This window comes from Protopterus annectens, chromosome 5.part0, assembly GCF_019279795.1.
Source record: "Protopterus annectens isolate FY-2018-M chromosome 5.part0, PAN1.0, whole genome shotgun sequence".
Classification (NCBI taxonomy): domain Eukaryota; kingdom Metazoa; phylum Chordata; order Ceratodontiformes; family Protopteridae; genus Protopterus; species Protopterus annectens.
This window is the reverse complement of record NC_056735.1, coordinates 1,829,557,182-1,829,582,627: the sequence shown is the minus strand read 5'-3', so window position 1 is coordinate 1,829,582,627 and position 25,446 is coordinate 1,829,557,182. Positions and strand designations below refer to the sequence as shown.

The window sequence follows — 25,446 nt, the reverse complement described above, 5'->3', positions numbered from 1 at the left end:
AAAGAGATGAACTGGGGAGTCTGAGCTTTAAAAAACTGGCCAGTATTGGGTTAGCTTGGCAGATAACTCAAAATGCCACTGAGTAAAGTATGGCTTCAACAGGGAAAAATGAAGCCATACTTTAATCAGACTCATACGGTTGAAAGCTGGAAGAAATTCTTGAAGTACAACTATCCTCGTGTAATGAGTTAAAATTCTGACTGGAAATCAAAGTCAGAAAGATGGGGAATTCTTTTTCTTTTTCTAGCATATTTCTTTGAAAAAACAGTACCTCTACGAACACTTGCACTACAGCAACAAATGTATTTATTTACCCTTTGTTTACTGGGTCAGTCTCATTAAGCTAGCAGCCTCTTTTCAGGGAAGGCCTGAGGTTGTATTTATACTACAAAATAAACAACTCTAGCTGGAGGGATAGGTTCCTAACTCAGTGTATCCATAGCCTATGGAATAAGTTACCATTACAGATTAAACAGCTTACTATAATGGCTACCTTTAAGTCTAGTCTTGAAGAGTAGACAGGTATACAAAAAATTTACACCAGGGTTATCATGTACTTTCTTGTTTGGTTTGGGAGATGAGCACTATTAAGTGTCTGAAACGGGTGGCAAGAACTTTTAAGCTTGTCTGCTTAAAGATGCATAGGCTAGGCAACTTATGGTCCCCATGGTCACATGCCTAGCATGTTCTTATGTTCTTAAAAAGCAAAAATGACCTCCTTAGCAAATCTCCAAATGCGTTCAAGTCTTCCCCAACCATAACAATAGGAAATAGTAATATTTTCTCAGTGTGTTGACTTTTCCTAGGAAACTCCCTGGAAAATGACTTACCCACAGTAGGCAAACTTGTCTCTCATTCAGGTTTCCAATCCTAAGTGAAGAACCTTCACCTGCTCCTTCACCTGAGAGCAACAATAGTGTTTATATATATTTTTTTGTTGTTGTCTTCTAAAGGAGGCCCTGACTGTCACAGAGGACATGGCTATTCCACACTCCTTGGTGGCTGTAGGTGCAACACCAGAGGGACTAGAAGGAAAAGATGAGAAGTCCAGGGAACCAAAAATGGCTCCAGCAGTCACCAACCAGTTCCTAAGGTACAACAGGAGTTGGCCTGACATCTAAAGACTCCCCAACAACTTTCTTTTTTTTTTTTTGCTGACAGGGGAAGATGAAACCACACGGAACAATAGCCACTTAATACGTTAGCAGAGAATGAAACCTTGAAGGCACATAGAGGACCCTGGGATGAGTCAGCAGAAAGGTAAAGTGGAAATCAAGTGGTACTGAGGTAAAGAAAAAAAAAAAAGGAAAAAAACACTGTCGGCCATCCATAAGCACAAAATCCTGCCCCAAATACAAAAATATACAAAGCCTGTAGGAAACATCTGTCAAAAAACTGAACTTTTTTCTTTTTTTTAGCCATAAAGTTCACATAAGTATTACATACAAACTCTGTTAAAAATACACTGACAGGCTCAAAACATTCAGTTTCCTAGTAATATAACATTTTAGAAAAAAAAAATTTCTTCAAAAAAATAATTTTAGTAGAAGGTGTATCTGCCCAGTCTTGAAGGCTCGCTAGCCAACCAAAAGACCCACTGGGCCTGCCAAAGTAATGCATTCCAGTGGCAAAAAAGTTTTCAAGCATTTGGTGCGCCGCTTGTATGCTGGAACTCTCTGAGCTTATGACAGATCACATGGAAGGTGCCCTTAAACATTGAAAGCTGTCCAGTCATTGAGACAGGACCCAAATAGCTTAGGTTACTACAATAGTGATCTAAATGTTGAACGCCTGTATATCTTCAAAAAAATGGATCACTGCTGTGGCAGGTATTCACACACCCACTCTACCTCTTCTGCTTTGTCATTCTTTTCTCTGCCAGTCACTTGGCAGGAAAACATTAAGTTTTACTACAGAAATTTGTTAATTTCTGTATATATTGGGTTTCCAGTACAAGCTTATTTATTTTTTGTTGCCGTTGCACTGAGTGTTAGTACTGTTGTTTATCTTGGTGAGGGATAAATAACTAGCATAATTGTATTCATAATTCTATGCCACCCTACAATACATTTTACTAATGTTTAGGATCATTTGTTAGAGGGTTGTGGCTCTCTTCTTTGTAAGCAGGCATCCTTGACATGGGAAAGAAATGATCTCTACTCTGGGGATGTCTGACTACTCAAAGATAGGCCAGAGGAACTGATGCCCCCATGTACTTGGAATGTTACCTCAGCACTGATCATCTTATTTAAACACATGTGGTTATGGTAAATAACCACATTTAACTGTACTTTTTGCCCCAGGACACCATTTGCATTATAAACACAAGACACAATTTTAAGAAGTTTCTGTTCTTAAAGTTACAACAGTAGCATGGCCCACTGCTTCTGTGAACCCTGCAGTGAATCAGGAATCAATTTTATCACAAACCAAATACTTGGCTAGGTACAATGCAAAGTGATTGAAAAGGCAACAAGAAGTGGGAAATATGTCTCTGTCTTTAACACTGCATTCACTTTTGTTATGTCTGCAACAATCCTGATAATATTTGAAAATCTGTGACCAAGAGACTGTTAGTGGTTCAGTAGAGAGACAAAGCAATGAAAAGAATAGAGTTTGTACATTATATCAGTTAGAAAACATTATGCAGAGATACACACTTCAAGAAAATTAATCAAACTTACCATAGCTGCCTTTATTGATGCAGCATCCATGCTTGGTACATTGCACAATGGCCCCTATTTAAACAAAAATGGAAAAGTTAAAATAATAATAAGTTATGTACTCACCATAACGTTCCATGTTTGTCATCCATTTCGCCTTCATTCATTGCTGGTTGGGTTCAGAACTGAGAATCTGTTCCGACTGAGCCTTATACAAAAAGCTCAAGAGCTTCCACTGGCTTGTGGCTATACCCTATCCCATGATGCTCCAGGAAGATTACCCAGATCTTGTTTGCAGACACACCATAATTATTATATCTAAGCATGTAACCATATCCCAAAAAAAGGACAAAATAGTATCCAATTTTTATAAGAACCACTTGATCCTCCAGGAGCGAAGGTAGGGGAAGGAGGGTGGGACGCAAGAATGAAGGCCTATCTCGCCTTCATTCATTGCTGGTTGGGACAGCATCCCTAGCACCTTCTTTCTTGGGTGGCCCAAGGGAGAAAACTTCAGAATAGTAGACCCAAAAGAGGTTCCTGGAGGCCAAATTGACTTTGTAATGAGTGATAAAGGTATGAGGCTTTACCCATGTACCTGCTGCACAAATGGAATCCATAGGTAGCCTTGCCTGAAAGGCATATGAGGTAGAATGGCCTTTCACTTTCCTTGGAAGTTCTCTGTTCTGAGCTCTGTATGTATAAGTTATACAGTCTGTAAGCCATTTAGAACGTCACTTTTGACACTGGGACTCCTTTCTTTTTGTCTGAAAAGAATACAAACAACTGGTCCGATTTTCTGAAATCTTTTGTTCTATGCAGGTAGAAACTTAATTGTCTATGTATGTCTAACTGGTGTAATTTATACTCTGCCTTGTTGTCACAGTGTGGGAAGAAGATGGGTAAGTCAATGGATTGATTTAAATTAGCTCCTGGATACACTTTTGGTAGGAATGAAGGGTTTGTTTGTAAAGAAACTATCTTTGTGAAAGGTCATGTAAGGGGGGTCGTATGGACAAAGCTTGAAGTTCAGACACTCGTCTAGCAGACGTAATGGCCACTAATAGGGCTATTTTCCACAACAAAAACTTTATGTCACAAGATGATGTGGGTTCAAAGGGAGGAAGAATCAACATAGATAAAGCAAAAGTTAGGTCCCATGGTGCTAGAGGTTCCTTAACTGGAGGTCTTAGTAAAAAAAAGTACCTTTCAAGAATGCCTTACAAAGTCTGTGGGACATGATTTTTAGCCCCATGTCCCTGATATGATAGCTTGATATGGCAGCCAATTGAACTCGTATAGTAGCTACTGGTGTGCCTACATTAAAAAGTTTAGCCAGAGAGTTCAAAACAGCCATTATGGAGGCAGTAAAGGGCTCAATATGGTTGCTGTAAGCCCAACAGGAAAATCTTTTCCATTTGCTAGAGTATAATTTTTGGGTTTACGCCTTATGAGATGAAATTAATATATGTTTCACTGCAGAGGAAATATCAGGAAGCCTGGCTATTTGTGGCACTGGAGCGGCCAAACTGTCAATTTAAGGGTTTGAATTGATGGATGGAGTGACCCTGATGGTTGGGTCAGGAGACCTGGAACTGGGTCCAGAATCCACGGCTCCTCCTGAAGATGGGGCCGTAGAAAGGGGAACCAAATCTGATGAGGCCAGTGTGGTGTAATGACTATAACTCTGCTTCTCAACATGTTGGCTTTCTGAAGGACTTTCAGTATCAAGGGAAAAGGGGGAAAGGCGTAGAGGAGACCTGAGGGCCAATTGTGTACAAGTGCATCCCTTGGTGACTCCCCCGGAGGGAGGATCAGGGGAAAGTAGCTGTTGAATTTTGTATTCATGGAAGTGGCAAAGAGGTCGCAGCAAGGCTGGCCCCACTTGTGAAAGATCTCTTCCGCAACTTCCTGTTTTAGGGACCACTAGTGGGGCATCAGAATGACTCTGCTGAGTTTGTCCGCTATTACGTTGGACTTCCTCGGGATGTGCATTACTGTCAGAAAGTGATGTGAAGAGACTGCCCATTGCCTTACTCTCTGGGCCTCTCGACACAGGGAGTAGGATTTGGTTCCTCCTTGCTTATATATGTACCATACCACCTACATGCTGTCTGTCTGAATTGCTATTGTTCCTAGTGGAAGGGAGTCCTGGAACGTCTGCAATGCCAAAAGCACCGCTCTCATCTCTAGGACACTGATATGCAAGTGGTTCTCGTGCTCCTTTCAAACACCACCTTGGACAGTCTTCCCCAGATAATGCCCCCCCATCCTATCTGGGAAGCGTCTGTTGTCACTGTGGCTACTGGTTGCGGAAAAACAGTTAGCCTAAGGTCACTTGAGTGGAGCAAAGCCACTAATATAGATCTTTCTTGCAAGACTCTGTTATATTCAGTTTGTGAGACATGAGTAGTTCCTGCATGGACCACTAGGCGAATAGTAACCATTGAATGGTTAAGGTGTTTACTTTACAGACACAAGGTGCAGGGCTTGATTCTCACATGGGATAAATGGTTATGCTTAAAATGACCCATAGGGGCAGATAGCATAGTACTAACCTATGAACGAATGTGCAGATGAGCTAGAAGCACCAAAGTTATTGCTGCTGCCAAGGTACACAGATCTTTCAAAACCAGTTTCGCCTATACCTTCTTTTTGTATAACAGGTACTTGATTAGATGATGTAAGGTTTGAATCCTCTCGGTGGGGGGGGGATTTGTCCAATGTGTATCTTGTGTCTAAGTTTGCGCCTATATATAGGATATGCTGTGATTGCAACAAGGCAGATTTTTCAAAGTTGAATGTGATGCCTAGCTGAGAGCAAAGAAGAATGGTGGTGTCCCTCGCCCTTGTTAGTAGATGCCTGGTGGTGGTGGTTAGGAATCGGTTGTCTAAATACGGAAACACCCGGAATCCTAGATGTCTCAAGTGAGCTGTAACTACTGCCATTTATTTAGTGAACACTCTGGAGGCTGCAGTGAGACCAAAGGGCAGAACTCGATACTTGTAGTGATTGGCTCCCAGCCGAAAGCATAAATGTCTCCTGGATCACCTGACCATTTTTATGTGGTAGTACGCATCCTGGAGATCTATAGAGCACATCCAATAATTTTTCCCCAGAAAGGGGAGTATTGACTGCAGTGTTACCATACGGAACTTTGACTTTTTGAAGAACTTGTTTAGTCTGCTGAGATCTAGAATGGGCATCCAGTCCCCTGTCTTCTGGATCCAATTTGGTCTGCGGGGACATTTTGGATGACTCTTTCTCCTGGCAACTTTTGTACCTCTAAAGTTGCATGTTCCCTTTGACTGGGTGGTACATCTGGGACTCGTTTTTTTCTAAAGGGGGAGAGGAAAGGGGTATGTGGCAGCCTCTGGATATGATCATTTGTACCCATTTGTCTTTTGTAACTTCTAGCCAGGCATTTGGATACAATGACAAGTGACCCCTGACTGTCTCCAGAGATGGACAGACGGGCCTCCTCTCAGGAGCGCTGAAAGGGCTTACCAAGGAAGGAATCCCTGTCACCCTGATTCTGCAGACTCCCTCTGCTGCGTGGTTGGCATTTTCCATTGTCACTTCCCCCCTGCCCCTGGGGGAAGAATCACTATGTGTGTTCAGGAAAACTCTTTGGGACTTAAGAAACCATATTTTATCCCCCTTCTGACCTTTAGGAAAAGGTCTGGTAAGCAGGTAGAAATGGTCTCCAACTGCAGATAGAGTTTTTCCCTCCTGTTCACACCTGGTTAAAGTCTCTTTAACTTTTGGCCCGAACACAGATGAGCCATCAAAAGGGGTGTTAGTAAAAGAAGACTTGAAGGGTTCTGCAAAATCGCATAAGCGCATCCAGGAATGTCTCCTTAAGGAAATTCCTGTACCCGCTTGACCTACTTGCTCCATTGGCTGCGTGGGAAATAAGTGACATGGAGGAGTTAACCGCAGAGTTTAGGGTGGACAGCTGGCAGTAGACCTTGTCCGAAACCCATGCAGCTACAGAACTTTGGAGGGTATCACCTAACTCCTTTAGGAGATCCTTTTGAAGCCTGGTAAAATGGTGGATCAGGTAGTTCAGTGACTGAAGGGCAAAGGACGCTGAAGAAAACATACTCTTTCCATATCTGTTCATTGTTCGAGACTCTTTATTCTGTGTATGAACTGATGAGGATGCCTCCAACTCCTCCTTCTTGGTGGCTGCTGCCACCACCATAGCATCTACTGGAACACCTTTACTGAGAAATTCCTTGTCTGCAAGAGTGGTGATGAATTTATTTGGCCTTCTAGGAACAGGGTCTACTGAGTCCGGAGAGCGCCACGCCATCTGACTGACTACATTCATGAGTTGGTCAAAAGGTGATGACACTCAAGAGGTGAAAGGGTGAGATCCAAACACGTCCAGGTATACAGACTCATCCTCAGAAGGGTTGATGGGCTTCCATCCAGCCACCTCTCTGCTTACGGATTTCTAGGATGTCTGCAAAGGAGACATCCTCAGAGGGTGACCGTGGGGACCCTTCTGAATAATTGAGATCTGTGTCTGAAGTAATGGACTCCTCTGGGGAGTCAAGATGCTTCCTCTTACACAACCTCTTCCAAGGGACCTCCTCAGAGGGGCACTCTGGCTAGGTTTTGGAAGAGACGGCTTCACCCAATGGGGCATCGGGTCTCCACACCTGGGAAGGAGCGATGGCACCGTGGCGGACACTGGTGCTTTTGGGGGAAGAGTGCAGTCTGAGGTGACAGCACTCTCCTCATCACCTCGAAGGCCCCTCAACCCTGCTCTGAGGAGGTCCCTGGTTCTGAGGAACTAGAATCCCCCGTCCCGAACCAAGTCAGTGGGCTTTGAGGCCGATGTAGGTGCTGAGCTCACCTGTGTCAAAGCCCCAATAGGTAGACTCAGGTCGAACAACTGTCCAGCCCGATTCTCCTCCTTGAACGGGAGAGCGTCGGCTCCTAAACCCCTCAACTCTCAATGGAGTCGAGGAGGTCGGAGAGGTGGCCAGACCCGAAGATACTGGGGTAGGTCTCGGTACCAACAGTTCCATTACAATTGGATCCAAGCACTCCAGCCCCGAAGCCACAGAATGAGTCGGAGGAGGAATTGATGAAGGAGAAGTGATGTGGGTCGGCTCCGAATCCCTCTGGGCCAGAGTTGACAGTATCTTGGCCAGCGCTGATGTCTGTAAAATACTCTTCACCACTCGCATCATATCATCATCCGAAAGGCTTCTGGAGGATCGAGAGGATAGGGTCAGAGACCTCACAGGCTGCAACACCAGGGATCTTAAGACTGGGGAGACCGGTTCCAATATTGACGAACGGCTCTGAAAATGAAACTCTGTAGGTTCTGAAATTACAACTGGAACTGAAGATGCAGATTTTTCGGGCCCAGAAGCCTTCAGGTCCAAAGATGAGTCCTTAGCCTGTTTTTTTGCCGACTCCAACAGTGATACATCAGAAGACATCCTCTTACTTGACTTTTCAGATCTGGAGGACAGAAATTTCTCAAAAGTTTTTGAGGTGCTCTGATTCTCTTCCAAATCCTCAGAAAACGGGGTTTTTAATACACCTCTAACTATGAGCTTGTTCCTTCTTTTCATCAATACCCTGGAACTAAAGGCATGACAGAAGGAACAAGACTCCTGAAGGTGAACAGCACCCAAGAAATACACACAGCTGGTGTGGCCATCAGTTATTGACATTTTCTGACTACAATTGTCACATTATTTTGAAACCCGAAGGTTTTGTTTTTTTAGGATCCTTAGACATCTTTACCAGTATAACACACTACCAGAAAAAAACACCACAAGAAAAACACCACCTTTTTTTTTTTTATCTACTAGATACAGTAAACAGGAAAAACTAACCTTATAATTCTAATATAGAAATAGACATGTACAATATTACAACACTAATATAGAATCAGGTAAGGGAAAAGAAAGCCCTTGAAGTTAAACAGGCCGAAAGGAACCCTCAGGCCTAAGGGAGCTCTATAACTTAAATGGACCACACAAGGGAGACAAGAAAAGGAACTAGTCCAAACTCTCTAACTTAACCGAGTTTGGCCGGGATAGGGAATAGAAAAAACAGGTCAAACAGGCCTAACAGTAGACGATGGCCACCAGAAAAACAAACAGAAACAACGAACACCAGCAAGCTCAAGATACCAGCCCTAATGGCTAAATACGTTAACTACAATAACAACTATTTTTAAACTAATTTTGAATCAACTTAGCAAAAAATATAAGAAAAGAAGTTTCCACTTAGCTAAGAGCCTGCGTGGAGCACCCATCTTGTTTAGCGGCAAACAAGGTGTGGGTAATCTTCCCAGAGCATCATGGGATAGGGTATAGCCACAAGCCGGTGGAAGCTCTCAATCTTTTTGAGGTTGAGTCAGAACAGATTTTTGGTTCCGAACCCAACCAGCAATGAATGAAGGCGAGATAGGACAACATAACATCATTCATTACTGCACAGAAATAAACAGGACTTTATAAAAATGATACTTTCTAAGGGCTGTACTGAAAAGGATGCAACAAAAGGCGCATATTAGTGGAGATAAGACATGTAAGGAGCTTACACCCAATAACAAAGTGACATAAAGCAAAATACCACAAAATATTTCTGCACCATGAAGGGAGCAGGTTCTGCAAGAGTCCAGGGCACATCAACAAAGCTGACATTGTTTACAAAAAGTAGGCATCAGAACTATGCATAAGAGCATTCTTTAGCTGCTGAGGCTTAAAAAGTTTTAAATAATAATGCTTCCTAGGTTTGGGCTTGGAAAAATCTTTCTGGTCAGGATGGTGTGCTACATGTGTGACTGTCTGGGGAAAAAAGAAGTTATGTTTTACCATAACGTTTCATCTGTGTTGTTGATCTTCTTTCATTCATCACTGATGGGTTTGGTTCCGAGCCTTCGGAACCGAGTCAGCCTAATACCAAGCTTGCGCCAGCCAAAAACTCTCGAGCTAAGCTTCTACCCACAATGCCCTTCTCCCTGTTACCTCAGACTGAGTTTGCCCATGTTATACAAGTAAAGCAGAGGCCATTTCTGCGCAAATGCCCTAATACATCACTTGGACCCAAAGTACCCTCCAGGATCCTTTGGCAGGGGAAGGAGGGTGGGAAGTGATGAATGAAAGATCAACAACACAGATTGAACGTTATGGTAAGACACAACTTCTTTATCTAATCTTGTTAATCTTCTTTCCATTCATCACTGATGGGACAGAATCCCCAGCTACCTTGAGATCCTTGGGTGGCCCTTATGGAAGAACGTTCCTGAGTACCATTGAGCCAAAGGCAGCTCTCCCTCTGGAGACCACATCCAATTTGTAATGATTGATAAAAGTGTGAGGTTTAGCCCAAGTGGCTGCTGCACAGATATCATCTATAGAAGCCCTGGAATGGAAGGCTACAGATGTTGACATAGATCTAGATGAATGGGCTTTAATATTCTGTGGCACAGGTTCTTTTGCAAATGACTAAGTGAAATGTATGCACTCCCCTAGCCATTTAGATAAGGTGACTTGGAGACAGAAGTTCCCATTCTAGGCCCAGAAAAGGAAATGAAATGTTGGTCAGTCTTACGGATTGCTTTGGCCCTGTCTAAATAAAATCTCAATTCTCTGTGCACATCCAAGGAATGTAGTCTGCATTCCCCTTTTATTAGAAAATTTCAGAAAAAATATTGGTGAGTCAATAGTCTGACTGATGGAAAAGACAGAAACAACTCTGGAGAGGAAAGATGGATTTATCTGGAGTGATACTCTGTCCTTGTGGAAAATTAGATAGGGTCTTTTGGTGCCCTTTGGAAAACAAAAGCCCCACAAATTACCAATAGGTGGTGGTAATCCAAGTACAAGAAGAAGAAGTAATTAGGGACCTGGGGACCCAGATAGATAGCAATCCATTTCTCTAGATCAGGGGACGCCATCGCCTTCTTTACCATCCCTCCTCATCCATATAATAGTTGAGTACAATGCCTTGATGTATGTACCCCACCACCCACCCCAAACTGAAAAGACCCCCATGTGTCCCACCCTCACCAAAGGGGGCAAAAAACACTCATGCCCATGCCCTGTCAAGGTTAAAGAAACTCCAGTTCTGCACAGTGGCATACCCTACCGCCTGAGCAGGTCTGTGCCTGTGGTGTCCAACCCGCAACCAACCCGCTGGACCCGACAAGATGGAAAATCAAATCCCAGATCCCTAAATCCGAGACTTGAACAGGTTAGGCAGAGTCCCCTCATTGACTCTCTTCAAGAGTCTTGATGAGTGATGGATGGGAGATTGTAGTACCCGGTATCACTATAATGCCTGAAGCTCAGAAATTTGTCTGACATGGATGGCTACCACAAAAAGGGATTTCCATGACAAGAATTTGAGGTCACACTTTGCTGCGGCCTCAAAAGGAGGTTGAGTCACAGACTGGAAACTAATGCGAGGTTCCATGGCTCTATTGGCTGTCTGATTGGAGGTCTAATGCTTGAAACTCCTTTGAGAAAGGTTTTACATAAACGTAGTGAGATGAGGGGGGTACCATCTAATCCATTATGATAGTATGAAATAGTTGCTAGATGCACTCATATGGTAGAGGCTGCGTCTCCATCTTAGACAGGTACTGTAAAACAGCTGTGATTGGAGACGAGTACGGATCTAGCATTTTTTCCCTTGACCAAATAGAGAATCTTTTCCATTTGTCCAGATACAGTCTTCTGATGGATGGTTTGAGAGGCCAGAATAATGTCATGAACAGGTGAGGTGAGATCATCCTGCCTGGCGACTAATGGAAGTGGAGAAACCAAGCTGTCAGCTTGAGAATGGACAGGTTAGGGTGACTCAACCCTTGGGGGTGAGAATTAGGTCTGGAAGGGGATCCAGAATCCACAGTCGACATGAGGCCGAAGGAAGGGGAACCAATCTTGTTGAGGCCAAAAGGAGCCTAAGAGGATCTCTTTACATCTCAACTGAATTGAGGTATCAGAGGAATGGGGGATAGGCATATAGCAGACCCATGGGCCAATTGTGAATTAGAGCGTCCCTCGGGGACTCCCCCTTTGGGGGGAATAGGGCAAAATAATTGCTGCATTTGTTGTTTGACAGGGAGGTGAACAGGTCGTAGCAAGGCTGGCCCCAGCGGCTGAAGATCTCTGCCGCTACTCTGACATTGACAGACCACTCGTGAGGCAAGGGAATACATCTGCTCAACTTGTCTGCAATCACGTTGGAAATCCCCGGGATATGCATTGCTATCAGAAAGCGGTTGGAAGCTATTGCCCACTGCCAAATTCTCATGGCCTCTCGACACAGGGGATAGGATTTGGTTCCTCCTTGCTTGTTGATATACCGGACTACTGACATATTGTCTGACTGAATTGCAATCACTCCACAAGGAAGAACAGGGTGGAATGCTTGCAACACTAACAGCACCGGTCTCAGTACTAGAACGCTGATATGCAGGTTGGTCTCCAACGTAGACCATGTGCCTTGGACTGTCTTTTCCTGGAAATGGCCCCCCCACCCTATTAGGGAAGCTTCTGTGGTCACAATGGCTCTGGGCTGAGGGAGTTGGAATAGACGGCTCCAAAGTTCTGTGTCTGACCTCATCCACCAAAGAAGGTCCTGCTTGCAAGAATTGGTTATCTGAATCTGAAAATATAGAGGGTGGTAATTCGGAAACTATTGAGAGAGAAGTCACTGTAGTATTTGCATGTGCAGTTCCCCCTCTGGATCCTAAATAATACTCCCCACTGGCACAGCTGTAGGGTTGAGTTTGAGTTCTAGTTTCCAAAAACAAATCTTCTAGCACTTTCTCAACCAAAGTTTCTGTCGTGTTGTTCCCCAAGTAGCTCACACACACACACACACACACACACACACACACACACACACACACACACACACACACACACACACACACACACACACACTTACTTTGAGATTTGATTTTCACACACACACACATACATCTGGGAAAGGCTGGCACAAATTTACTAGCTATGACCCCCTTCCGTACTATTGGTATGAAAGCTGCCATGGATCCTAAAACCTGAAGAACCTCTCTCGCTGAGACTTTGACAGAGTATCACCCAGAGCTAAAGCCTCAATCTCTGAAGTCTGTGAGCTGGGAGCGACACCAGCCAAGAGCGGGTGTCGAAGACTGCTCCGATGAAAACTATCTTCTGGACCAGAGCAAGATTGAATTTCTCCTAGTTTACAGTTATTCCCAAAAGTTTTGCCAGTGAAAGGGTTTATTCCAATTGTCCAAATACGGAAACATCTGGAATCCTTGCAGTCTCAAGTGAGCTGTAACCACTGCCATGCACTTTGTGAACCCTCTGGGGGCTGTAGAGAGTCCGAATTGCTGGGCAAAAAACTGGTAGTGATTGACTCAACCAGAAGTGAAGTAGAGTCCAGGAACGTTGGTCCATTTTGATATGGTAATACATGTCCTGGGAGATCTATTGAGCACATCCAGTCACCTTCTCTTAGAAAAGGGAGAATGGACTGAACTGTGACCATCCAGAATTTCATTTGGGCAACAGACTTGTTCAAATTGCTGAGATCCAAAATGGTCTCTAGTCCCTGTCTTTTTTGGCACCGAAAAGAATCTTGAGTAGAATCCGGATCCGCATTGGTCTGGTGGGACAAATTGGATGACTCTTTTTTTGATGCACCTTGTTTATTTCTGCAACTGCTTCTTCCCTTTGTCTGGGTGGAACATCTGGAAGTTTTGCTGGGGGCTTTGGGTAAGCGATGAGGGGAATGGTGTAACCTCTGGTTATGATCTTCTGCACCCAATGATCAGTGGTTATTGAATGCCAAGCAGCTTGATGCAGAGAAGAACGACCCCCTGACTGCTTCCAGAAGAAAGCAACTGGGCCGCTCTTCAGGAGCGCTGATAAGGCTGCCCAGAGAAAGAATCCCTGGGTCCCTGATTACGTGAACTCCCTCTGCCTCGGTAGTGGTGTCTTCCAGAATTGTTACCCCCTCTGCCCCTGGGAGTATCACCATGCATGGCACGGAAAGAACCCTGAGATTTTATGTGCCACATTTTGCCACTTCTCTGGTTCCTGGAAAAGGAACGTTGAGGGTAGGAAAAATGTAGACCTACAGCAGACAAGGTCTTATTGTCCTGCTCACACCTAGCCAGAGTGTCCTTCACCTTGGAGCCAAAAACAGATGATGCTTCAATGGGAGCATTCAGGAAGGAAGATTTGAAAGGGTCCACAAGGTCACAAAGATGCATCCAGGCATGGCATCTTATAACTATGCCTGAACCTGCAGTTGTAGCCACTCCTTTGGCTGCATGTGACAGCAACCTCATGGACAAATTGGAGATTGATTCCAGGGTTGTGAATTGCGAGGCAACTTTATCCCTCACCTCATCAGACACCTGCCCTGCGAGTGTTCCAGAGAGTTCGAAGATCAAGTCTCTTTGGAGCCTCGTAAAATGTGCCTAGTAGTTCAGGGACCGTATGCCAAAAGTCGCTGAAGCAAAGACTTGCTTCCCCAATCTGTCCACGGCCCAGGACTCTCTGTTGGGCAAGTGAACAGTAGGACTCTCTTCAGTGAGATCCTTTCTCGTGGCTGCCGCCACCACCACAGCATCAACTGGTAAACCTCTGGACCAATGTAGGTTATCCTTGGGTGGAGGAAGTATCTTGTCAAGTCTCACAGGGATCGCCTCAACAGACTTCTTCCAAGCATGCTACACCACGAGCTGAACTAGCTCGTCTGCAGGCGGGGTCATCCAAGAGGTAGATGGCTGGGCACGGAAAGCCTGCAGAAACACAGACTCCTCGGAAGAAGGATTAGTGGGCTTTCAATCACTCCTCTGTTTCAACATTTTGAGGATGTCTCCGAAGGAGACATCATCAGGGGGTAACCGTGGGGACCCTTAACCATCATCAAAATCTGTGCCTTCTGTCAGAGACTCTTCAAGTGAGTCTATGTGGTTCCTCTTGCACGATCTCTTCTGTGAGGGCTCCTCAGTGGGGAATTCTGAGGAGGACTTGGAAGAGAGGGCACCCTGCAATGGGGGGGTCCTGCGGCTTTCCTGCCCGGTGTCTCGGGGAGGTGGCCTGTGACAGCTGTAGCTTAGGGGGAGAAATCTGGGGTTCCAACATCAGTGGAATGCTTCCAGAACCAAGTGCCCTCTCCATAGCATTGAAAGCAGGTCTGCCCGAACAGGGATGGGAGCCCTTAACCAAGAAAGACAACCTGCTCCATTGAACCCGCTCCCAAGGATGGAACAAAAATCCTAAGAGATATCAAAAGTTTTCACTTAGCTGAGAGCTCGGCTGAAACGAGGCTTTATGGCTATGTGGCAAATAAGATCTGAGGTAACAGGGAGAAGGGCATTGTGGGTACAAGCTTAGCTCGAGAGTTTTTGGATGGTGCGAGCTTGGTATTAAGCCAACCTGGTTCCAAGGGCTCGGAACCGAACCCATCAGTTATGAATGGAAAGAAGATTAACAACATCAGATTATGTGTTTGTGATAGCAGGGGGTCAAAAAGTATCAGGAACAGACTAAAACCAAAGGACGACTCCAGATGTATCCTTTTAGTAACGTATCTCTGTGGGCATTCCATTTGTTGCATTGTTTGGCTACTTCAGATTATAATTTGAATGCTTGGCTGCCTTGGCTCCACAGCCTCCCCAAGAGTAAAGTCGAGCCAACAATATGAATGAACTGAGGTAAGTGAGGTATATACAATCACAGCACTGAGTTTAAAGATCAGGTTACCAGGGTAAAGGATGTTCAAAGAATGGGTTTTGTAAACAGGCATGTGGGCCACATGGGGGAAAGTCCCCAAGTAAAACACTGCAACAGAAAAAAAAAAACAATATGGCTTGAAGAAAACAACCTATGTAATCCCTCATATATCAACAGGGAAGGTCTAGAAATATAAATGGAAAGAAATGAAAGTAAGTCAAGCAGAATTATAGAATTCTTAAAACCTGAGTATATTTTTTTTCCATTTTTTCCCTAATTAAGTAACATGATACTGTACTGCTTTTGTAGATGCATATGGGCTAATATGGTGGCTGAGTGGCAGAATTAATTCATTCATTTACTTTGATTTCATTTTGCTAACCACTTAGCAGCGCTGGCGTAATATACAATGCAGAAAGTGAGTAATGCACTCATGGTACACATACTGTTTACACTTTCTTTTTCCACACCTGTCAACTTCTTTTCTCATTTATAGCAGCTGCTTAAGTGAATACCATTACTGTGCTCAGAACTGGCAACTCATCTCTGTCCTCTTTGCCCATTCTAGCTATGGCAATGCTAATGTATCTTTGGTTGCAATATACTCTGCCAACTTTGTATATTAACATGTTTGAGACATCATGGAGGTTGGCAATTGACTGTTCCCAATACCTAGGTATCTGTAGTAAAAAGCATTTAGATTCAGAAGTAGTGTTCAGAGGTCTGGCACAATTGTGGAGGATGGCAAAGTTTTATTTTTAAGGCCAAATGCAACCATGGCAGAACTGTCCCAAAATAAGATCGGTGGGTTTTTGGCATAAATTATATGAAGCAAAAAACTGGGCATCTTCAGTGTGAACACAATAGAGGTATGCATACACCTTGATGCATATTAAAATGATATGTATTGCCTGGATTTGTGATGCACAGACAATGGACAGTATACAATTTTCCCAAAAATAAGATATGTACATCAGTCATGTATGTTGTTTGTCTCATTGCTTCATGTACGTTGTTTGTCTCATTGCTCCACTCCACTTATCTTAGAACATTTGCTTTAAAACTTTAATTGATTATATATCCTTACTACTACTGCTGCTTACATTTCCTTTTATCTTCCTTATCAGCTCATTTTACCTCCCCAACTCGTTCTTAATTTTTTTCATTTTATAATGCCTTATTTCAATTGTATGAATTGCTTTTCCAGTAATTTGTGTTTAAAACTGGGGTATTTATTTGTCAAATATTTCATTGCTTTCTTTACCCTTTTTAATCTAACTTAATAAATTCAACTGATTTATTAATTCACAGGTTCACAGATAAAGGGCCATTTTAAGCCTAGCCAATAATCTGAGGTGAGACTCAAATCCTGTACCTTGTATCTATGAGGTAAAGGCCTTATCCATTATGCCAAACCCTTCCCCATTGAATTACATATTGCATAGACAGAGTAAATGTGTTTATTGGGGCCTCTTCTCACTCAGGTCTCATCTGAAAAACGGTACGGACTAGTTAACAAACATTAAAAAATTAAATCAAACAGAAAGCCTTCAGTCTTGTTTGTATTTTTATTTCTTTTGCAGCTTTTGGTTTACTAACTACACTTAAATGGCTTTTTATATTAATAAAAATGGGATGACATATTTTAATTGTATGTTGGGTTGAAAATTATTTTCTTTTGGGTGAAAATACCTTTATTTTAGTTGCTCTAACACAATGAATGAGCAGCTAGAACTCCGGAAGAGTAGAGGGGACAGATGAAGATCTTCAGTGCCTCAGAACTTATGTCATGGGTAATGCCACAGACATAAGTCTTATTTCAAAATGCAATATTTTATTGATTCTGTGATCCAGGGAGTTGCAAGACCAAATCAGAAGGTGTACAGAAATGCAATAATAGCAGTATTTCTCAGCATTTTGAGAAGAATGGGCAGAAAGGTTATGGTGGACCTTAGAATTCCAATGACCTGGCAAAAATAGTAACCATAGTAAATGCATAATTGTTTTAAGTGTCCAGAAAGAAAAATTATGGATATTGACCCTACCCTCTCCTTTTAGAGTTTGCTGGGGGTGGGAGGGAAGACAGTGAAGCCAAGTATTCTGAACAACAGGATTTGGATTGCCCCTTCTAGAATTTCCTTTCCTATGGATAGAGATGTGACAATGACACCATTGCTCAAAAGTTCACGCAATGACATGCATGTGTTTTTGAATCTTGAATCTTGAATCTTTAATATATGGCCAGGTACTTGAGCAAAATTCTCCTTCAGATGTCACACTACAGTAGCTATCCTTGGAGATGAAGATTCTTTAATATATGGTTAAGTATTGGAGTGACATTTTCCATCAGTTGCCATATCACAGGAGCAGTCTTTGGAGGATTAAGAGTCTGAAGTGCTGTGTGCTTAACTGTAGTGCCTGAAACATTCCCACATATTTACAAATGTGCCTTACTTTATCTTGGAATAAGTAGCAGATATAGAGCTATGTCAAGGAGATCCTTAGCTTAAAAGAAATGTTAATGAAGAGAAGATGACTGACAAAACAAGGAACCTGCTTATCTATGTAGCATCCGGTTTGCGAAAGTTGCTAATGTGAATCAACTTGAAGGTGAAATGGAAAAGAAAAACAGTCCCATGTAATGATCTTGAGGGTATGTGAAGTATGTGATTTCCCTTATTTAATTAACATGGCTATGGTATAGGTTGTCCTTTCTAGAGCAAGCTATAAGGAGAACGAACTGGAGAACAAAATGCTATGAGGCAGCAGTACTAACCACTGCGTCACCCAAGTGGGATCTTAAAGGATCAAAGGAAATGGCATGTTCTCCAGGCATGTGGATGCACAGTACTCTGCATGAGAGACATAATCGAATCTGCGTCCATGGTGAGGTGCATTCTTTTTTCAGAGGGGTCAGCATGTTGACCATCAAGGCGAGATACTCGCCAAGGTTGATGTTTAGGAAAGAGGGTCAATGACAAATCTGACTTTGAAGGAACATGATATTCAAATTTCCTTTTGGTGACCAATGGAGGAGGCAACTGAAGGTTAGTCTTAGAACTATCCCACTGAAATAAATTTCTTAACATGAAAAAAAGTACTAACTCTTCATCCCCACCCCATTGTCAAGAGGTTCATAGGTTCATACTAGGCTATCTGCCCTAGGGCATTTATAAGCCTAGCCAGAATGTGTTTGGCTTTCGCCACCCATTTTAAATTAATTTTGCTATGCCCTTTTTCGAGGTTAGTATACTGTGCCTCTGTCTAACAGTGACACAGAAGTGATACCCGGGGTAAACCTATGATCTCCCATCCACTCATCAAGATTCCTCTTGAATAGAGTCAATGAGGGACTCTGCCTAACCTGGACTGGGATTTTATTCGAGTGAAGGGAGCCTCTGGGTTATGAATCTGTCCCTCCAGCATGTCCTATTTATTTCAGTGCTGAGATTCAAGTCTCGAGCGTAGCTCGATGGGATTTGGATTTTCTGAGGTGCAGCATGTCCATTAATTCCGGGTTGGACATGGCTTTATACGTCAGGCACAGATCGCCTCTGAACAGGCGGTATGCCACTGAGTAGAGTTGGAGTTTCTTTAACCGAGCAGCATATGGATTCTGTTTGAGCCCTTTGATCCTCTTGGTGAGGTACTTTTGGGGTCTTTCCAGTTGCTGCAGGTGTCTGGTAAGGTACATCCCAAAAGGGGCATTGTACTCAATTATGGGCCTGATGAGGGATGAGTAAAGAGGCATGATGACCTCCCCTGATCTAGATGTGAATCCCTTCATGATTAGGTGGGCTATATAAAATGTTTTTCTAACCACTTTGGCCATGTGGTTGTCAAATGAGAGATTGTTATCAACTTGGGTCCCCAGGTCCCTAATTACTTCTTCTGTACTTAATGGATTACCACCTATGTGGTAATTTGTGGGCACTTTGTTTTTGCCAAAGGGATGACTATACACTTTGGCATTTAGCTTGAGGCCATGGCTCTGGCACCAGTTGTCTGTTTCTATGAGGCCCTTTTGGAGGATGCTTGTGTCGGCTGGAGAGTCGATTATGGCACCCAGTTTGCAGTCATCTGTGAACTTGGTCAGCCACAGTCCTTCCGTGTTGGCCTGTACCTCCGAGAAATATATACCGAACAAGAGAGGTCCCAGGACTGAGCCTTGTGGGACACCACTTGTAACTGGTTTGGAGTCTGACATGGCTCCAGCAATTCTAACCATGTGGGTTCTGTCCTTGAGCCAGTTTGCAATCCATCTAGTGACATAGGGGTTTATATTTAAGCTGGTGAGCTTATCTATAATGCCCAAGTGGGGTATTGTATCGAAGGCTTTTATGCAGGTCCAGGTAGGCTGTGTGGACCACCTTCCCTCCAATGGCCTTGGTGACTGTTTCAAAGAAATCAACCAGGTTTAAGAGGCAGGATCTGCCCTTAACAAAGCTGAACTGGGTAAGATCCAGTGTCTGTAGGTCCCCAATATCTTTATTTATGAGGTCCATGATGATCCTTTCCATAGCTTTGCAGACCAAGCTAGTCAGGCTTATGGGGCGATAGTTTCCAGGATCCGTTGAGGCACCACCTTTATGGAGAGGGACCACTGTTGCTGTACGCCACTCTTTGGGCACATATCCTGTAGTAAGGCTGAGATTGAACAGTAGTTTTATGTTTGGGTTTAGCTCTTCTTGAGTTCATGTAGACGCAGCCCGGACAGCCTGGTCCCACTGATGCTGTGTTTTTGCTTTGGAGAGGGCAGCTCTTACCTGAGCATCTGAGATGTCAGGGGCAGCACTCTGCTGGGATAGATATTTGCCCTTTGGTGGGGAGTTTGCTGAACCTGTCAGCTAGGATGTTGGCAATGTCTGTGGGTTCAGTGTATTTTTTGTCATTTTGGACTAATTCTGAGCATATCTGGGAATTGCCACCCAGGTTCCTAACATAACTAAAGAAAGCCTTGTGATTATCCTTAGTGTCCTGTGCAATTTTTCTCTCGAAGCTGGCCTTAGACAATTTTATGAGTGCCCGTAGTTTTTTGCTAATACTGATCAGTGATGCCTTCCCTTTTTGGGATTTTGCTCTATCATTTAGTAGCTTCCTCCTTCTATTGTATAGTTTGTTTATGGCTGGGGTCCACCAGACAGGATGTCTGCCTTTGGAGGATTGGGTCTTGGTTTTATGGTGTGTGAAGCACTTTCTGGGATGTAACAGTGTTTATAAGACTAATTGAAATCAAGTGGCTAGTTGATGCTTCTAATCACAGTGCTTTCCTTTTGTCTTGTTATAGCTCTGCAGACATTTGTCAAATGTCTGTCTTTAGCAACAGAAACATTAAAGCTGAGAGACATTCATATTTCCCCTACCTGGATAGCTTTGTGCCAGAGCAGCTTGTGGAAGACTAGATGGTGGCAATTCCCTCTTTAGCACCCTGGGGCTCACTGTCAGTGAAAATAAGTCAGGCATATTCTTAGTGCAGAGGAAAGGGATTTGGGAAGCAGTTTTAGCATTCAAGTTGGAGACTGTGCTTCTTAGAAAGCACATTGTTCAGAACATGCTAACTAGTATACACTGTTCAATTATACAGAAGGCAGTGCCCACCACAGAGTTTGTGACAGTTCTTGGTTGCATTCTAGCAAGCATTTTCATAGGCCAGGATCCAAAACATTGCATAAGGAAACTGCAGTGACATCTTATAAACTTGTGTGATCATCAGAAAGACCCTTTGGATAAATATCTCTCTGACTCCTGCTATGATCAAGAAGGCTTAGAAGTGGATTGAGCCAGTTCAAAAAAATGATGGACTGATCCTCCTCAGGAATCCTTCTCTTCTCTTCTCATGGATGCACTGGATATTGCTGGAAAGCTTATATCTAGTCTCTGTTAGAGTAATGATGCATGAGCAGAGTTGCATATGAACCTGAAAGAGCTGTTGGTTTAGTCTTTAGCAGCTACAGCTTTTCAGAGGGCCCAGAGATAGAAGTTCTGCGTGTATAGGATGGCTACTGTTGCCTTGGAGCAGGTGGTTGTTGTAAGTCAGAGGTTAATATTAGTTTGCCTTAAATGTGAGTGGAATGTTTGCTGGACACACTGAGCAAATTTGCAGCAGCAGATCATGAGAGGAAAGTTGATTCTGATGTCTTTCAGTTTGTAGTTCTGATTTTAGAAGTTGGCAAAAGGACCACTTTTGAAATTCTATAAAATGCCTATTTGGAGAATTTTTGGACAAGAAGTCAGAAAACTGTATGTAGCCTATGATTATGGCACCTTCTGCATGCCTTCTTCCTTTTTTCTGTCATTCCAGAAACTGGTTAGAAAGCAAGAGTTAAAAAGGTTCCCTGCATTATTATAGGACAGATCTGACTGAGAAGATAGCCTTGGACCTCCTTTTGGCTTGTACTTGAAGGATTCTCTCACTAAATAGAACACAAACTTTGCCGAGAAGAGAAAGCTGGTAAATCCTTGGAGAGGCATTCTGCTCTTCACAATCCAAACTCAAGAAGCAGAGGAAGATAAGGCATTATAGCCCTGCAGTGTGGGCTTTTTTCCCCGGAAGATGTGGCAACAAGCATTTTATTTTCCAGAAGACGTAGTAAATATCCCATAAGAAGTGGATCTATTATGTTTTTTGATAAATCTGGCCAAGTTGCTGGGTCAGAATCAGTTGAGTTCTTTCACAGAGGTACAGTGTTCAGCTTTGCCAGCTTGCCTGCCTTGAGTGCTGGCTTTAGCTTTTACTCATATGGCAAATCTTTTACTGTGGGATTGGAGTGGTTTATTTTAAATGTCCCAAAAGATTAGTGATTTCAGAGTGGGATGTGAACTTTTTAAGTCACACCAAAGCATATTTTCCAGATGCTGGAAACAGCAGACTATGAGTTTCAGAAGTGGAAAATCTGTTTATACTGGTTATTTTGCAAGATACAGGAGGTTGAATTGCTGACTTTGTTGCTTCCATACACTTGGGATAGTGTAATTCTTGGGACTAGTTATTTTATTATGCCTACAGTCTGCTCTGAAATAGAAGACTGTTAGCCACAGAATTTCTGGGAGCAACTCACAGCAGTACAGACTCAAGAAGGATGTTTGTGAAGCAGATATTAAGTTGCCCATCTGTTTTGTTCACACATTATAGACTAGATTGCTGTTCGAAGGTCAGAGGAGGCTTTGCCAAGGCAGTCTTATAAGGAATGCTAGATTTTGTCTTTGGCTGTATGTCTTGCTGCTATATCCTTTGTCAAGACCTGAAGTGACAAAAATCACGAAGATGGGAACATATCCTACACAAACCGACTCAAAGCCATGCTGCTATACTCAGTATCCCACATACTGCTAAGGGGTGACCTGTGTCTGGCATATAAGGTATCCTCCGACCCAACACTGATGGAAATACTGCACATCAACAAGTCAAACGGCATCAGAAATGCTCATTCTAAGGATCTAAACCTCTTCTGCAACATCAACAGAATGGTTTGGATGATACCACCATTCTGGAAAAGACTCCCCATCCACACAAAACAAAGTTCATTCCTGTCCATATTCAAGAGCAACTTGGATCTATGGATAGGGAACAGAAAATTTACCCTGAGAGTGCCCCCTGTACTACTAATGGACAGAGGCAGCTCCTAAATATTTTATCGCATTCATGTGCCCCCTCAAATTATCTATGATATGATCCCAGTTATTTTAATTTGGGGTAATATATAATTATCAACCATGGGATGGGTAAGGCCAACTTCTATCCAAATAGGATAGGTTAATTCAAGCACAAAAAAGGAAACTGGCTGGGCTTAAAATGGCCCGCAAGGGCAGCTAGACTAGTACTTACCTATGAACCTAAGATTGCCAGCACAGTTGTGTGAGGAACATTTCCATACCTGCAGTCATTCAGAAACATTCCTAACTCTCTTAAGTTTATCATCTGTTGTACTCTATCTGGAGTATTTCAGGTATGTGTATTGTGACAGGTTTGTAAGCATTTTGTGTGCCAGTCTCTGTATTTTGCCAAGTCATGAGCAACTGATAAATACATGGTTGAAACATACTTCTTTAGTCTACCAGATGTTTTGCAAGGCAGGGGCTATTGAAATGAACTAGTTGGGATACATTTAGTACTAGGGAGTTTCCTTCCATTACTCTAACGCTGTTGATTTTGTATCTTGCACAATAAGGGAAAAGACAGTCAATGGAGACCTTTTCCACCTTAAACCTCTACTAAAAGCTTAGTTATTTGAACAGCTATATAGAAACTACAGACTTTATTAACAGTGTGATGTTTTTCTGTTGATTGTGGCCATTTTATGAAGGTACCTTTGTGATATGTGATACATTTTGTTGTTTTGATATAGTGCTGTTACCTGTAATATGTTTTCTGTATACTGGTAAGGCATCCTGAGCCTGGATTCAGAAATGGACATATCACTACACTAGCTCTTGCTCAAGTGTGCTGGTGAGTTCATCACTTAGATCTGCCACCTTGTTCATTTCCTCCCTTGAGGTAAAGGCTGGATGGTAGATCTTCAAGAATGTCACACTTGCAGAGTCTAGATTTTTATTTTAATTCTGTACTTTATATCCTCCCTCCTGCCAGCATCAAATGACATGAATAAGAGAGGCACAGGTTACACTTTGGCCGCTTGCCTGTATCCATGTTGTTTCTATTTGCTTGGCTTTTTCTGGAGTGCAACATACTCTCCTCAGGTGAGGAGAGCTAGACAATTATCTGCTCACATTCCTCTGGCTACTGACATTTGAGTCAATGACTGATTGAACCCAGGCCACCACTGTAACTGGTATAAGCTGTCCTCCTGTACTGTTGGTCAGATAGGCAATAGCTCCCTTTTTGCTCTTATGATACTAAGCAGCCTTACCTGTACAGCCAGTGATCACATGAAAGTTACAAGTGACCTCTGCATAGATGTATTAGGTCTCTTCGTTAGTAGTAACCATAAGTTAGTCTGATACTTCTGTCCCTTAATTAATCTTGAACTTCATTCCTGGTTCATCATTTAACATCAGTGATCTCACTTGTGCAAGTAACAGTACAGGTTTGTAGTTAACTTTCACATCTGACGCATTTTATCATAGCTTCCTGTCATGGTGTTTCATGACTTACTGTGCATTGTCTATGTGGACTCTTTAATTCATACGCCACCCCAGTGTACCTCTGTATTTACAGTACAGCTACGCATCTGCAGTAGTTACAGATACATTTACGTTCTAAAACAGTATTACGTATGTAAATTAGTCAATCGTAGGAATTTCCACACAAGTTTGGGAGCATTTTTCATGTGATCAACAAACCTACTCATAAGTTAATGCATAGAGATGCGGACAAGACATGAGTAGAACTTTAGGGTTACTGAAAATACTTAAAATGCAGATTGTGACATGCATAAATGCTGTCGGAAAAATGCACAACATTTTATTCTACTTCAAACTATACAGCTACCAGCCTCTTTATAAGCCACAGTATATGACATATGCTAACACGTCTGCTCTATCAACATCTTTTCCACAGATGTTTAATTGTAAGGGGGAGGTGCCTCCTTAAAACCCTGCTTTTGCATTCCACCACAAAAAAGTCTGAAAAAAAATATTGTGCCGTACATTTGGCTATACAGTATAAATTGAAGTAGGAGTTAATTATTTTGATGCTGCATATTAATTAATCCTCCTGTCTCCATCAAAATGTCTGTAAACAATAGTGCTGGGAACAGCGCTCAAAATTAATAAATTAAAAAATCCAGCGTACACAGTCATGTAATAGGGAATAACGACAAGTGATTTTTTTATGGTTAAGTGGTAGCTGTTTTAAATGAGCATGCTCTACTCATCTCAGGGTTATTCGTTCTTAAACATAACGGATGAAATTCTTAATGAGAATGTATGGCTAGGCTTCTAAAGATCATCACAGATCAATAGTCTAGTAAAGTAACTATGACTCTATAAACAGCAAATAAGCTTTGTAACTCACAGTGCTTGGTTCTCCAATTCAGTTTATGGACAGGGCTTCTTTTCAGTGGAATATACACATTTTCCGTGTCTGTGTGGGTTCTCATTG

At 42.8% G+C, this 25,446-nt stretch overlaps 1 protein-coding gene across 2 annotated transcripts in view; it reads right to left on the bottom strand.

The window, feature by feature from the left end:
- The window catches only part of COG6 (component of oligomeric golgi complex 6), a 1,421,580-nt gene that overhangs the window by 143,256 nt on the left and 1,252,878 nt on the right, over positions 1–25,446 (bottom strand). The window contains exon 17 of one of the 2 annotated variants that reach the window (XM_044071656.1): positions 2,685–2,738. The exons of the other annotated variant lie outside the window; for it this stretch is intronic. Within the exon in view, the coding sequence (XP_043927591.1) occupies positions 2,685–2,738 (54 nt within the window). The remainder of the gene's footprint in view (positions 1–2,684; positions 2,739–25,446) is intronic. 2 annotated transcript variants of the gene reach the window in all.